Below are 16,939 nucleotides of genomic sequence, written 5' to 3' on the forward strand. Positions count from 1 at the left end.
ACAAGACTATGATGTCTCTGTGCCTCAATTCCCCATCTGTGCAATGGGGATCCTGCCCTGCCTCCCAGGGAGGTGGTGAGGATGAATCTATCAATGGTAGCGAGGAGCACAGGTCCTAAGGTTTCCAATGATTGTTCCTAGATGCTTGATTTTAAATTCGTTAGCACTGAAGCTCATCTCACTGCATGCAGCCCTCATGTTTCTGACCCGTTGGGTGACTTTGCGGTTTGGCTCGGTCTTTGTGAGCAATCGGTCTCAGGGAAAGCCAAACCATTTCCATTACACGCTATCCTAGCATGCTACAGAGACAGCACATTTCTCATTAATCCAGCTTCTAGCCAAGACTCAGCAGAGACCAGAAGACCCTCAGAGGCACTGCGCTGTTCCATCTCTGTTCTCTCCAGTACTCCCCTTTCCTTATCAGCATTCTGGGGTGGGGGAAGCAGGCAGACCACAGTTTTCATCATATAGCCCTGCCAGAGACTGGTCTTAAATCAGAAAAGCCAATGTCTTTCTAGCTGTGATATACAGCACCTGGTATAGCCAACACACACAAAACGTTAGAGACACCGGGGGGTGGAGGGGGGAGGTAATATCTTTTATTGGCCCAACTTCTGTTGGTGAGAGAGACAAGCTACCAGAAGAGTTCTGTGTAGCTTGAAAGCTTCTCTCTCTCAGCAACAGAAATTGGTCCAATGAAAAGTATCACCTCGCTGACCTTGTCTCTCTAAGATCCTAGGACTGACAACGGCTACAACCACACACCGTGGAAAAAAAAATGTCTGAGGAATAGATGGTTTCTTGCACACACTCCTTTTCTTTTCTTTTTTTTTTTCTTTTCTTTTTTTTTTTAACACCTATACCTTTGTGTTTGTTATTCTGCAGATTCATTGCAAAATTGTTTCATTGCATAAAAAGGCACTATGCAGCACAAATGGAAAACTAATGTCCCTGATACAAAAAGCGTATGGTCTTATTACAGTCCTGTTTTGCCACAGCATATTTTTAATCAGAGAGTCTAAAAGCCCTTTATAAACATTAAAAGGGATACTTGTGCTTAAAACATGACTTTTAAAAAAACCAAACATTTCCACACGTGTGTTTTAATAATACCTCAAATTCTTAAAACACGGGCAAATCTAATTTATTTCTCTCTACAGAGAAAGCTGTCTGCATGTCTATAATTGAAAGTTAACTATGATTTAAGCAGGGTGTGAATTTAAAGCACAGTAGCGATTCTGGAGTAATTTTTGTGTGTCAACAAGGTCTCATGCTGTTTGTGAGGCTCTTGTCTACATGGAGGGTTACTCCGGAATAGCTATTTCTGATTAACTCTCCATTTGGAGGCTTTTATTCCAGAGTGCCATATTCCAAATCAGTTTAATCCACACAGTGGGGTGAATCAGGAATGGCTATGCTGCTTCAAATTCACACCAGGCCTACTCTGAATTAACTTCCCAGCATATACAAGCCCTTAAAACTTCCTGGATTTCACTCAGCTTTGAATGATACAAAATGATTATTCCTTGTGGGCAGGGCTGGTGCTACCATTAAGGTGAACTAGGCGGTTGCCTAGGGCTCCAAGATTTGGGGGCGCCAAAAAGCAGTGCCCCCAATTTTTTTACAGCATTCCTCCCCGAGCGCGTTGTCGCTACTCCACTTCTCCCACCTCCCAGGCTTGCAGCACCAATCAGCTGTTTGGCGCCGCAAGCCTGGGGGGAGAATTAGAGTGGGGGCGGCATGCTCGGGGAGGAGGCGGAGCAGAGGTGAGCTGGGATGAGGAAGTGCCGCACTGCTCCCCAGAGCGGGGGCAGGAACTGCCGCAGGGGGACACCTCAGGGCAGGGGAGGAGCTGCCACAGGGGGGGCGCTTCAGGGTGGAGGGGGGGCAGGGAGCTGCCGCAGGGCTGGGGGGGGCGCAGGGCGCAAAACTTCCTTGCACCAGCCCTGCTTGTGGGTGACATTAACTCCTGCACTGAGAGGTAGTGAACAGAGCCCTGCGAATCCACAGATATCCACGGACCTTTTTTGCTGCTCACGGATTGGATGCAGATACAAACTTCTAGTAGTGAAGTGGATGCACAGGTTTCATGCTGGCCTATGAACAAAGGGGTGAGTTCTGCTCTGTGTGTGTGCAGTTCTCTGGTTCTCTGATAATGGCAATTATCAGACACTGAACTCGACAAAGGTCCAGGTCCTCAAAGGTATTTAGGCACCTAATTCCTACTGACATCAGTGGAAGGCAGGTGCCTAAATACCTTTGAGGATCAGAGCCTAGGTCCCTCCACCAGAGACCTTTGACTATAACAGTGCAACCCAGGAGTCCTGACTCTCAGCCAACTCTGCTCTAATCAATAGACAACACAGCCTCTAGAATTGTAACAGCTCTGAACCCCCACCCCGGAAAATACAAATAAGGGGATTTTATGTAATTTGATCAAAACAAGACGATTAAATATCATTTGAACTATAGTTTAAAGTTACTGTGCAGAGCTGGAAGATGCTAGGCAAGTTTTAGCTCCCTCCCCCTGCCTTCTCTTCTTCGCCACCGCAGAAGGGGAAAATCTATTTTCCATGCAATATAAAAAGCAGCAGGAAATGAATAGCTGAGCATTAAAGGAAAATATGCCCAGCACTCCCTCCGCACTGGAGAACAGAGCAAAACAAGAGGGAAATTCTTCTGGGTGGTTGGAAGCCAGCAGGCGCCCCAGGGAGCAGGTCATGCCAGGTCAGGAGGGACTTGCTATGCACAGGGTTGAGGATGCTGCAGGGGAGGGGATTTATGGGGTGAAAGTGGCGAAGGTATTTGAACCCTTTCGGGCCCTGACGTGGATGCTCACTGACAAAGGAGCACAGCCCCTAAAAGGTGGCGTATTGACCCATTTTGCAGACAGGGAAACTGAGGCAGGGAAGTGACATGGTGTAGCCTCTCTGTGCCTCGGTTCCTTATCTGTATGACAAGAACAACTCTGCCCTGCCCTACAGGGGTGCTGTGAAGATAAATACAGCAAAGAGCCTGGATCCTCGAAGGTACATAGGCACCTAACGTCCATTGATTTCAACGGGAGCTCAGCAGTCGGCACCTTCATGCCTTTGAGGATCTGGGGACTCAGATACTAAGACAATGGAGGCCTTGTAAGTACCTATGATACAGATCCTGCTTTCCTGGTCAGGGCCTGACCCACAGCCCACTGAACCCAATTAGGGTTCAGCCCTGAAGCATACAGCCCAGCCACCGCTGTTCCCATGAATGACTTGCATGAAGCTTGGCCCTGGGTGCCTGTAGCTGGAAGGGAACACAAAGCTGCAACATCCTGGCCTCGCCTCGGATAACACTCCACGGGAGCAAGAGTTACCGCCGGAGAAAACATCCCTATGGACACTTCAGGACGAGGGCAAGGTGTTTCCTCACTTTAAAGTGTCCATAAGCAAGAAGCAAATACAATTCGAATTTCCTCCCCTTGGAAATCACAATTAGAAGCAGCAGATTTTAGTTGCAGGTTGAATCCTTAACCCCAAGACAGCGGGATTTCAGGCAGATTGTAAATGTCTTAGATCAGAAACTCTCTGAAAGCCCTCCTCCCTCGTCTGAATGGCTGCCACCTCCTTTGGCCCTGAGCCTCTCCTTGGCTATCGGTCCCAGAAATCTCCAAGGAACCCTTTTTTGTATTTCCCTTTTTTCCAAATTCAGGTATCAGCATTGGAATCAAGTCAATTCTATGAGCCCCTGATAAGTAGTTGTGTTGGGGGTTATACATTTTGGAACAGGAAGTGCCTCAGTTTCCCCAGATTTAAAATGGGGATAATGCCCCTGAGCTCCTTTGCAAAGTGCTCTGAGATCTACTAATGCAAAGCGCTGTCAAAGAGCCAGCTGTTGTTATATGGATAAAATGATTGCCATGCAAGTGAAAACATGTGCCGTCCAATTTGGTAGTTAAACCAATGAGTTCCTTACTGCAAGATCAGCATTACCAATGGTCAGCACAATACACAGCACCCTGACTTCCAGCACCTATGCTTAGGGGCAGCTAAGACATGCAGAGGGCCAATAGCTTCACTGAAAGTCAACGGGAGCTGCAGGTCCTCAGCACCTCTGAAAAGAAGGCCCTTAACTCCCGTGCCTCAGTTTCCCTCCAACAGGGACAACGGTACTTACCTACTTCAGAGGACGGATAAGGATTGAATTAGCATTGACAAAGCATGGTGAGAGGCTTGGGTGAAAAGTGCTACAGGAGGATAAGCGCTACGGTAGTAGGATCCATGCTAACCGCATCACCCTAATTTGTTCACTGCTTTGTAAACATGTGGTTTAGATGGCTGAGAAGACTTCTTGTTTGTTTACTTCCCACACTCCAAAGCTGCATTCCTGATGGCTTGGAGTGAGTCCTCAGGGATCTTTTTTTAAACACACATTCGATACTTCAAGTACAGCTCCAGTGTCCTCCATCGTCGAACAGGTACACAAACCAAGTTCAGCAGAAAACGAGGACTGAGACTGGTTAAACCAACACCCTGCTTTACTCTTCCACCCCTGCACGTGAAATTCCTCCGCTCTCTCCTGCATGTCCCTCAAGACCCACTCCAACATGAAATTAACCAACAGGCAGAGAACGGTTGGAATGAAGACAGAACACATAAGCTGTGTATGTTTTGACTGTATATTTTAAGCCTTTCCCAAGCTCTTCATACTTTGTCTTCTTGACCTGCCTTTTCTGGGGCAGGGACTTTGGGCTGGATCTTCAGCTGGTGTAAATCGAGTATCTTCATCAATGTCAATGGACCGGACCTGCAACGGCTCTATACCAACCTGGCCCACTGGCTTCCGGCCTGTTTGGAAAACATCAAGCAGATCACAGATGGTACTGGAACAGTAATAATAGTATAACCCTATACATTTTTTTTTTAAATATAGCCACCACGAGGAGGTTAAAATGTGCACAGTTTCAGGCCTTTGGGTCATCTGTGACGTGTTATTTTCCGCTGAGCTATCAAAGATTCTTCTCAGTTGTTTTAATATTAAATAAATAAATTTCACATCAGCGTGAACAAGAATTTCCCCTTTGCTCGTGAACTATATGCCTCCCCCCTCCTTTCATCTTCCGGCCTCCATGCTCTGGCTACTGTGCACTCCCCTCACTCAGCACGGACCCTGGGAACATAACAGCCATTGTCAGTGAAAGCAGCCTTCTCAGCTTTGCACCAAGCGACTGCAACTACTTGGGACAGAGCCTGCATTCCCCACTCGGGGGCCCAATGGTCATCTCAAACGCAGGAGAGGCAGAAGTTATTGTGGTGCAAGTGACATCAGATGATGCTTTAAGACGCTTGGGGGAGTTTTGCCAGAGTGCAGAATAAGGCCCTGACCCTACAAACACCCAAATATCTGCCAAACCAGTTTGCACAGGTTGCTCTTTTTTAAAAAAAATTAATCTTTGCGGGGAGGGGGTTGTTTTTGTTTTTAAAGGTATATCAAGAGAGGGGAAAATAGAATCTGTCACCATTCATCAATATAAAAGTAAAAGTAAATATAAAGCGGAAATCTGACTGGTCCCAGAAGCTTTCAAACATTTGACTCCAGGGTGTTATTTTCAGGAACAAGCAAGGATTGTTTTATGAACCAGCTGTAAAGAAAGTTTGATTGTTCGCACTGCACAGTCACATCTGTGACTCACATAATTATGCCACAATTATTTGTGTGGAGGTTCACGTTGAAATTTTTGAACTGTTTGACAGCTTGGTGCTGTCACTAGCCATTGTTAGCAGCTATGATCTAATGAGCCTTTTATTCCTCCTTAGATTACTGGATCAATTAAATGATGACTGTTATTCCTCACAGGAAATTGACTAATTACCACTCCCTCCACGCCCAGGCTACTTTTCCTACTGTTAAGGTAGGAAATATACTGCTGCCAAATTGAAAGAATTATTCCAGCAGCAGAATTTTTTTAAAACATTTGAATTTAAATCCTTCACAAAGAAAGTTTGTGGGGGTGTCACTCTTAGTAGAAATACAATAGCACCTACAGACCAGCCTCCCATTGGGCGAGACACTGCATAGATGCTTGGCAAGAGATAGTCCCTGTCCCAGAGAGTTCAGGCTACGTCTATGGGCATGTCTACGCTACAGCTGCCATAGCAGGACAGTTACGGCGCTGCAGCTGGGCTGCCATGGCGTAGATGCCTCCTACAGTGACAGAAGGGGGTTTTCCGTCGAGGTAGTTAATCCACCACTACAAAGCGGCAGCTAGGTTTACGGAAGAATTCTTCCATTGACCTAGTTGTGTCTTCCCTGTGGGTTAGGACTCAGGGTGTGGAATTTCTCACAGACCTGAGCCACGCAGCTAAATGGATCTAATTTTTAAATGGAGAGCAGGCCTAAGTGATCTGCACATGGACTGTCTGTGGCCAAGCTGGGTGTGTAGACTAATCGATCCAAGTCCAGTGCTTTCCTCATAAGGTCTGTTCTATATAGCAGGGGTAGGCAACCTATGGCACGGGGTGCCGAAGACGGCACACGAGCTGATTTTCAGCGGCACTCACGCTGCCCGGGTCCAGGGGGCTCTGCATTTTAATTTAATTTTAAATGACGCTTCTTAAACATTTTAAAAACCTTATTTACTTTACATCCAACAATAGTTTAGTTATATATTATAGACTTATAGAAAGAGACCTTCTAAAAAGGTTAAAATGTATCACTGGCACACGAAACCTTAAATTAGAGTGAATCAATGAAGACTCGGCACACCACGTCTGAAAGGTTGCCGACCCCTGCAATATAGGTTCTTATATCACACTCATCACCATCTCTGAGTCGCCGTTATTCACAACATTGGCGGAATTTGATTTTTTTTAAAACTTCAACAGATAATAGGGATATTTATTTTTAAGCATTTTTCTCAAGTTATCACAGTTGTGCAAAAGTATGCACTTTAAGCACTTTTCCTCCAATTTAAATGTTCACAGTTGCATGAAATTATGAGCAGGTCTCACAGTGGAGGGGTCAGCCAATAATTATTTAATGACAGTAGACTTTGAAATTCAAAAAGTCAAAGCTTTACAGCCATTCCCACACAAATTGTCACCATCACCCATCAAAAAGAGAAAGCAAACAGCCTTAAATCAACCTGGAATTAAGTTTTCAAGCAGCATTTTTCTCTCTTTGCCTATCTGTAAATTTTAATTATTATCCAAACACTTTTTCCTCCCTTTGTGTATATATGCTGAAATTGACATTTATCGGCATGTGCTGATAAAACCTAATCCTTCCAAGGCTTGCTCTGACGAAAAGCCTGTGATGTGGCCAATGTGATAGATACACGGTTCAGTAAAGCGAAACATATTTGGTTTCTGCCACTCTAGCATCCTCTGTTTCCTACGGTGGTAGGAGTACGAGGTTACCCCCACAAGAGTGAGGTTTTTGGTAGGGTTGCCAAATGATTAAAAAAAATAAGCACAATTAATGCTGAGTTTAAAAAAATAGACATGATTAATTGCAGTTTTAAACAACAACAGAATACCAATTTCAATTTATTGGATGCTTTTCTACATTTTCAAATAAATTGATTACAACGCAGAATGCAAAGTGTGCAGTGTTCACTTTATATTATTATTATTGATTACAAATATTTGCACTGTAAAAAAAGAAACTAAAGAAATAATATTTTTCAATTCACCTCATATAAGCACTGTAGTGCAATCTCTTTACCACGAAAGTGCAACTTACCAATGTATTGTTTTACATAACTGCACTCAAAAACAAAACAATGTAAAACTTTAGAGCCTACCAGTCCACTCAGTCCTACTTCTTGTTCAGCCAATCGCTCAGACAAACAAGTTTGTTTACATTTATGGGAGATACAGCCTGCTTCTTATTTACAATGTCATCTGAAAAAGAGAACAGGCATTCACATGGCACTATGGTAGCCAGCACTGCAAGGTGATATGCTAAACATTCACATGCCCCTTCATGCTTCAACCACCATTTCAGAGGACATGCTTCCATGCTGATGACTCTGGTTAAAAAATAATGAGTTAATTTATGTTGGTGGCATCTGAGTCAGATGATGAAAATGAAGGCGTGTCGGTTCACAGTGAAAATATTTGTAATAAAAAATAATAATATATAGTTAGGGTGACCAGATGTCCCGTTTTTAAAGAGACAGTCCAGGTTTTTGGGACTTTTTCTTATATAAGCGTCTATTACCCGTTTTTTCACAGTTGCTGTCTGGTCACCCTATATAAAGTGAACACTGTCCACTTTTATTCTGTGTTGTAACTGAAATCAATATATTTGAAAAGGTAGAAAAACATCCAAACACTTATAATACACATAAACTGGTATTCTATTACTCTTTAACAGTGTGATTAAAACTGTGATTAATCGCGACTTTTTTTTTAATCTAGTTAATTTGTTTTGCGTTAATCACTGGCGTTAACTGCGATTAATCGACAGCCCCAGCGTTTAGTTCCTTTAAAAGCAGCACCAGTTGCACTGAAGCCGCAGGATACAACAAGGGAGGGGAATGCACACCGCAGCACAACAGGCTAATCCCAACACTCAATAACAAACAAAAACACGAAATCCACTCCTGCCCGTGCTGGCACGATCAGTTTTACACACACGGACAAAGCGGCTACGTTGCAGAAGCTACTATACCAAGTGAAGGCAGATTTAGGAATATTTTGGAGGATTTCTCAGCCCATATAAATACACCTCGGGAAGTACATTCAATTTGTGCTCAAGTCTGCGCACGTGAAGGGGGAGAGAAATGGGAGCCAGACAACACAGCGATATTGGGGGAGGAGGTATAAAAAATTCCTCAGTGAGAAGATTTCAGCTGTGCCTTACATTCCTTCTCACTTCTCCGCCAACCTTTTCTCTGTCTTTCTTTTCTAAACCATCTTTCTGTCTATTTCCAATGGTGTTTCCTTCGTCAAGCTTCAGGGATTTTGTCCTTTATTGCATTGTTCATAGAGAGCCAGATTACGAAAAACACTTCCACATGTGCTTAACTTTAAGCATGTGATTAACTTTAATTGATGCCTATAGGACCAAAGCACACATACCACGGTTTTAAGAAAGTCCCGCTGACTGCAAGGAGAATTGGCAAAGAGCGTTCCTGAATCAGCTAAATATTGGCATGGGACGGGGACCGAACTCTCCCAAATTCAAATCCGATCTGAATCCACACCCTCCTTTTCTCCATGTGCATACAGGGGATAATAATGGTTCAACATTCAGATATTTCAGATGTAGCTTTTAACTTTATTTTTTATTGTCATTGCAGTCACTACTGACACAAATTAAAACAAAGGCCAAGCCAGGAAATAAAGCGATTAACAATTTGCACACAAACTTGCGCGCCTAGTTTATATAGTCCAGTGTTACCAACTCCTGTGGTTTTAATGGCAAATCTGGCCAGATTAGATGTTTTTTCTTAAAGCCTCAGCTTCTGGAGTCATGTGATTAACTGAGGATTATTATTAACACCACCACCACCACCACACTCTTAGATAACACATTCATCAGCAGATCTCAGAGCACTCCTCTCCGCTTTCATGTAGAAACAAAAATAAACGTTGGAGGTACTTACGTGGCCTGCAGGACTGTAGTATCTGAGCATGTCACACTCTAATGGATTCATCCTTCCAACCCGCTGTGACGCAGTGCTATTGTCCTCATTTTACAGATGCGGAACTGAGACAGACTATGTGCCCAAGGCCACATAGGAAGTCAGTGGCAGAGCAGGGATTTGAATATAGGATTCCCAAGTCCCAGGCCCTAAACACTGGCCCATCCTTTCTGTTTTCTAACCTTCAGGACTGAGGAGAGGTGCTTAAAAATGTGACACACACACACAAGCTCAAAACCCAGATGGGAATAAAAATAATTCCTTAAAAAAAAAAATCTCATGCTTTTATGCCAGTCTCACAGTTCTAGGAGCTGGGCTCATGGTTCTGGAGCAGTTGGGGGTTGGCAATGCCGATAATCACCCCCGGGCGCAGGGGGCGAGAGCTTCTCCCAGATCTTGTAGGTTATACATTAAAACCAGGATCCTGCATGATTGTATGCACGTGCCTAACTTTAAGAAGATGCTTAATTTTAAACCCATGAGCAACCCCAGTTAATCCAATAGGGCTACCCACGGTTTTAAAAATTAAGCATCTGTGTCAATCTTCGCTGAATCAGAGCCCAGACGTGAAGAACCTCAAATCCCTAAAGGCTCTCTCTGTTCTGTGCCAAAATCTGACACCTAAATTCTCCACAACGACCAGGCGAGGACACACTCAGTGACATAAAGACAAAAAATAAACTTAAACCCAAATACAATTGCAAATGGACCCAGATAAAGGAATTCCCCGATTTGCTTCGAGCCAGTTTCAGTTTGTCTCTCAAGTAGCCCAGTTTTGATAGCAGGATATCCCCATGACTCCCCATGACTCCCCAGGATCCCCACAGCCCCTCAGATCCCTCTGCCCCCTCCCCTGGCTCCGCAGGATCCCCACAGCCCCCCCAGATCCCTCTGCCCCCTCCCCTGGCTCTGCAGGATCCCTAGAGCCCTCTGGTCCCACCCCTTTCCCCCCAGGATACCCACAGCCCCCCAGATCCCTTTGGCCCCTCCCCATCCCCCCGGGATCCCTACAGCCCTCTGGCCCCTCCCCACAGCCCCCCGGGATCCCCTTACCCCCTGGGATCCCCACAGCCCTCTGGCCCCTCCCCACAGCCCCCCGGGATCCCCTTACCCCCTGGGATCCCCACAGCCCTCTGGCCCCTCCCCTTGCCCCCCGGGATCCCCCCCGCGCCCCTCACCTTGGCGGCCCCCCGCCCCACGCTGGCCCCCGGGCCGGGCCGCGCCAGCAGCAGGACCCCCAGCGCCAGGGCTGCCAGAGCCGCAGCCGCCTCCATCCCCGTGCGCTCCGCCGGCCGCTCTGGCGCCTCGCCCGGCTCGCCGGCTGGGGCAGGGCTCGGCACGCCCGGCGGAGGCTCGCTGCCCGGGCGGGGCGGGGCTCGCTTCGCCGCCCCCTGGGGCTGGTCCCGGCCCGGCGCCCAGCGCCCGCCGGGGCTCCGGCAGCTCCAGCAGCAGCAGCGTGCGGGGAACAGCTGGGAACCGCCGCTGGCCGCGATCGTGCTGGGTCTGGGACCAGACAGCAAGTGTGAAAAATCAGGACAGGGAGGGGGGGGCGAGAGGCGCCTGTATAAGACAAAGCCCCGACTAGCTGGACGGTCCCTGTAAAACTGGGACATCTGGTCACCCTCATCTGTGACCCCACAAACAAACTTTGGCCAAGTTCCCCTCTGGCTCCAGCCGTCACTCTGCTGTGGGTGCCCCAAGATGCCACCTCGCTAAGGACCTGTCCTGGCTGCCCTGTGCTCCTCAGGGCTACCACAGTAGTTAGCTCCGGGCAGGCGCGGCCCTGCTGAGCTCAACTGGACTGAAGGGGATGAGATGCACCCTTTGGAAAGTGGCAGGGCCCCACATGGCCCCCACTGGCCAATGCACCCAGCTCCTCTGTAAAGGACTCGCCCTCAAGCAGCCGGTTAGTTCGGGCAACCCAGATTCCCAGTCTTTTCTAGACCCGAAGAAGAGCTCTGTGTACTAGGATGACCAGACAGCAAGTGTGAAAAATCAGGATGGGGTGTGGGGGGGAATAGGAGCCTATATAAGGAAAAGACCCCAAAATCAGGACTGTCTCTGTAAAATCAGGACATCTGGTCACCCTACAGTGTACGCTGGCAAGCTTGTCCCTGTCTCACCCCAGGTCCAATCAAAGATGTTACCTCACCCGCCTGGTCTCTGGGGGAGCAACGGAGATGTGATGGGCTGAGAACAATGGTTTGGGGTCAAGTCCAAGCGGGGATATTTTTTAATCAAAAAGTTGAAACATGTTGTTTGAGATCAACTGGGCTGTTGCTGGTGACTTTTGATCATGATCCTTTCACAAATTTAAAGGAAATTTTGAAACAGCAGGTCATTTTGAATGGCAAAAATCACCCCCTTAAGGCAGTTTTCTTTTCTGTTCATCATTTATTTATTTTAAAGATTCAGGGGAGGCGGCTCCCAAAACAATTGGGCACCGTGGACACAGATTCACAACACACTGTGGGACAGGTGAATCTGCAAAAAGCTTTGGCTAAAAATGTGGGCCCGCTCTACTCTGGTGAAACAGGGCCCTGCCACGGCACTGCAGACAGCCATGGGCTTTAGTATCTCGGCTGCAGACGTGTTCATTTAAGCCAGGCTTGGCTCCAACCCCTTCCATCTTATTAATGAAGACGTTACATAAGACCAGCCCAATCCCGGCCCCTCTGCACCTGGCGGCACTGCAGAGAGTTAGCAGCAAGCCACCAGAATTCGCACCACACTCCAGCCTTACATTATTGTTTATGTGTTTTTATTACTACAGCAGCTAGAATCTCTGAATTTGAGCCCCCTTTGCTGCACACACATATAGTAGGAGACAATCCTGATGAGTTTACAGTATGAGGAAGTTTTATCAGCCCCTTTTACAGGTGGGGAAACTGAGGCACAGGGAGATTTTTTTTTTTTTTAAATGGCCAGTCCAAGGAGGTCAGAGCTGAGAGTTGAGTGTAGTCCATTGAGTCCCTTACCCATGAGACCATCCTTCATCTCAACGAATTCCTAACCTGCCTTCATGACTTCACCCACCTTTTATCCACCATGGCCTAGTAACCCGGGAACAACAGCGACAGGGGATTAAGAAGCCCTGATCAAAAATCTGACTCTGTGTGTCTTTTGCAATTCAGGGTATGTCTACACTGCAGCTGAAGGTGTCACTTCCCCCTTGGGGAGACATACCAGCATTAGGTCTGATTGAGCCAGCATGCTAAAAATCACAGTGTAGCAACAGCTAACCACAGAGGGGCTAACCACCCCGGGGTTGAAACCCTAGGTCTGTCCTGGGAGCAGTTTACTTATTCGTCCCCCTGTGCCCAGCTGCAGTGTGGATGTACTGACTCAATTGAATTTCTCCCTTTTCCCCCTGCTCTAGGCCTCTCCTCTATGACTCCCTCTGAACCTGTCCTGCTCCCATCTACCCATCCCTCCCTGCAGCCGGTGGGCTCTCTTGCCAAGCATTCTGCCCAACTGCAGCTCCTAGAAATCTCAGGTGGATGGAGAATACACAGACATCTAGCTCAGTTTAATCAGTCTGCCTCAGGAGTATTCAGAGTGTTGGGCCACCGAGGGTTGATGCCACAGTAGCACCGGTTGATAATGGCCACATCAATGCCCATCCCAATTGTAAACAATAGCCAGCCTCTGATTCTCCCAGTGCGCCTCGTCTGATGTTTATCTGTCGTACAGACGGCAGACTTGCAGGCCACAGAAGTGATTTAAAGGAAGATAAAGGGGAGACCCAGGTGCTGTGGGATAGAGGGATGTTTTTCCAGCCAGAAGAGGCTGAGTGATATCTGGCCCAAAGACAAGAAATGAAGGGAGTGTTGAGGCTGGAATTCGGGTAGATGCACAGATACTGTGGCAATGAGCCTAGAGGGGTGATATCATCAGGCACAAGGGCTGAGATGTGGGTGTACAATGGGAATATTTGGTGTCAGTTTAGAATCACAGAACATCAGGGTTGGAAGGGACCTCAGGAGGTATCTAGTCCAACCCCCTGCTCAAAGCAGGACTAATCCCCAGACAGATTTTTGCCCCAGATCCCTAAATGGCCTCGCTTAAGGACTGAACTCACAACCTTGAGTTTAGCAGGCCAATGCTGAAACCACTGAGCAACCCCTCTCCCCAAGTACAGCCAAGCAGATACAAGATCCGAATGTTCCTCAGAGCAATTCTAAGGCACAGGCCCTGGGGGGAGGGATAGCTCAGTGGTTTGAGCATTGGCCTGCTAATCCCTGGGTTGTGAGTTTCAATCCTGGAGGGGGCCACTTAAGGATCTGGGGCAAAATTAGTACTTGGTCCTGCTAGTGAAGGCAGGGGGCTGGAGGAGCAGCAGCAAGAAGAGAGTCTAGTCTGCCTGCATATGCATCCACGTTTGAGACAGCTCAAGGAAGTAACTGTCCATCTGCTGTTTTGCTTGGGAATACAACTACGGGAAAGTGACTGGCTTAGATCCAAACAAAGCAGGAAACTCCATCCTCACATTACCCCACTGCACAGAGGTGTCTGGAAAAGCACCTGCACCAGGGCCCCCTAATGACTCAAGAAATGTTTGAACCTTCTAACTGAATTTCCTGGGTTTCCTTTTTGTGATTTTGAGGAAGCTGGTGTCTGACCCAGGCCAGAGCTGGGTCAAGGAGCCAGCCTTGAGCTCAAGGCTGAGTCAGGGGCCCGCGTTCTAGTCTGGACTCTAGAAAGCCCAGGTCTGAAAAGCTGCTGCTCAAGAGATTTTGGCTCCTAAAAACAGAAATGTGAGTTCAGGTGCTCCTGTGAGAGCAATTGTTCTTTCGATAATTTGGACACAGCTGAACCTGCCCTAAAGGATCAAACTCAGAACTGCAGTGCAGGGTGGGAGTTTACATCCAGGAATTTGAACTTCTCCCCCAAACTTAAAGAGACTCGGGTTCAAAGCTTCAAACAGTTTTGCAATATTCTTTGGGATCGTGTATGATGAAATTACCTACACCCAGGAATCATTTAACCTAGAATGGAAATGCAGCCACCTCTTGGAACAGCAGCTAGGCAACCAACACACTATACAGCAGCAGTGGGAGGGGAAGTTTGGCTACAGACAGCAGTACAGCAGCACCACGGCTTCTTGAACATCCATACAGGGCCTTGTTTCTGTAAGATGTTAACTGCAGGGAATTCAAATTCTCTTCTTCTCCCCCCAACAAGTGATGGGACTTCCAGGATTTGAACCTCTGATTCTAAGGTGACTCACATCCCAATGCTTAGTCTGAACCACGGCCTCTAGCATTGTAATTGTAGCCTAAAAATATAATGGAGGGTAAAATACATTGCTACAGCAGCAGCTCTGCAGCCATGAAGGTTTATGAAACTATAGGGCGTGTGATGGAGCAGCAGTTTAGCGATGCAGACCCGCAAATAAATCGTCGTCTGTTTCCGGTGGAGGTGAGTGCAGGAAAAGTTTATAAACCAACATTATGAATCACTGTTGGCCAAACATTCCAGTCTCCCTGAATGGCCTCTGTTTGTTATCTCGATAACAAAACAACAACAAGAATTACTCTTTGCTGTGCCTTCTGGCTGCCGGAATTGATGCACAGGGATTAGATACATAACTTCCCATTGCATTGCGATAACGTTTTTTCCATCGGTCTCAGGCAACTAAGAAAAATTATATGAAAAGTAGCTCCTCCAAGCTTTTCAAAGTTGGCCTTTCTCCCATCCACCAATAGAACGGCTAACAGCAGTTTAGCAATAGGAAGGGTAAAATGCATGCCAAATTTAATGCAGTGTAAGAAAATATCAAGTGGAAGGTGTTGCTTTGACAGACTGAAATCTACTGCGCAAAGCTCCACTGGCAGTGGAAATGTTAATTTCTCCCAGGCCGCCCCATAAATACGCCTCACTCCTGAACTGGAGGGATAAGTAGCAGGCATAAGAAGAGTGGGGAAATCTGGTCTGTGCAGGAGACAGCTTTCTCAGGGGTCTGTCCTAGACTGGAAATAAGGACCATCCATCCCAAGCGCCAGGCACGCTTCTCTGAGCTGCTTTCACTGACACATATACAGAGCCGCACGTGCCCTTTTAAAATCAACCCAAAAACGAAACCTCTCCACTATGTGCACAAGTCCTCCCATGGTGGAGGGGAAGACATGGGAGAGGACAAACCACACATGAGAGAGGTTTGTCATGTCACTTAATGCCTGCCTGGAAGGTGCCTTGGTGGTGATGGAGGTATATAGAATAGTATTTGGTCCTTGATCACTGAGCTGAGCTACCAAATTAGGATGGGAGGTGATGGGCATTGGGTTTTATCAGATCACCCCCACCTAGCTCTTAGCTAGAGCTTTTCATCAGTCGATTTTGAAGCCGTTTGCAAAAGAGGTCCGCCTCATTTATCTCCATTTTGCAGATGGAGAAACTGAGGCAAAGAGCAGGGAAGTAACTTGCCCAAGGCCACCCAGCAGGTCAGTGGCAGAGCCAGGAGTAGAATATAAGCCAAGACTCCTGAGTCCCAGTCCAATGCTTTATCCACTAGACAACTCTGCCTCCCTACTAGGAACTGGACTGAGAACCCCCAGCTCATTTCCCAGAGGCAAGGCCCTTCAATTTTCAGATGGGTTTTTTGCTTAAAATTTCCCAGGAATTTATCAGTGTTTATTATAAAAAAAAATTTTAAAAGGCCAAAATTAACTGCACAGTTCTCAGGATAAATATCAGGATTAACACTGGGGGCTTGGAGGACAGAAGAAAAACAACAACAAATAGAGAAAAGTGGGCCCAGAGGCAGAAAAACTGGAGGAGGCGAAGGTGTCATCTCCACATGCTACCTCCTCCGCCTCTTCCGTTACTGAGCTGCCATCTCTCCCTCCACAGCGGGGAGCTGGCTCTGGGGAGTTACAGAACGTCTGTTTTTAACACTCAAGTACTCATCTGCATACGTGCGTATCTTCCACTACCGTGCCTTTCTTTAACAGACCACCTCACATTTGCCCTTCGACTAATTTACTAACAGAAACACACCTACCTAATGTCATGGGTTGGATTTCCTTAATGTGAGCAATATTTTCATGTACTTGAGTGGCCAACATTCAGGGGGCAACCAGTACGACCGAATAGCAGGATTTGTAAAACTCGAGGTAAAAATTGGTAACACAAAAACAAGGGGCCTTAGCCATAACTCAATGTTGTCACCATTGGGTATTACTGACACGGTTTGATTTGAACCATCAAGCGGAGTGGGAAAGGCCGTGTATCTTCCATCTCCTGAACCTCCCAGTTCCCAGAAGACTATTTTTAAATTAAAGCTATTTGAGTTCTGGGTGCGTAAAG

The 16,939-nt window shown here is 46.8% G+C and overlaps 1 protein-coding gene across 1 annotated transcript in view; it reads right to left on the reverse strand.

Moving 5' to 3' along the window:
* The window catches only part of MMP28 (matrix metallopeptidase 28), a 45,954-nt gene extending 35,049 nt beyond the window's left edge, over window positions 1-10,905 (reverse strand). Inside the window, exon 1 of the mRNA XM_050929639.1 lies at window positions 10,810-10,905. Coding sequence (XP_050785596.1) covers window positions 10,810-10,905 — 96 coding nt within the window. The remainder of the gene's footprint in view (window positions 1-10,809) is intronic.
* Window positions 10,906-16,939: the final 6,034 nt, after the last annotated feature.

This window comes from Gopherus flavomarginatus, chromosome 19, assembly GCF_025201925.1.
Source record: "Gopherus flavomarginatus isolate rGopFla2 chromosome 19, rGopFla2.mat.asm, whole genome shotgun sequence".
In the NCBI taxonomy this organism is placed as follows: domain Eukaryota; kingdom Metazoa; phylum Chordata; order Testudines; family Testudinidae; genus Gopherus; species Gopherus flavomarginatus.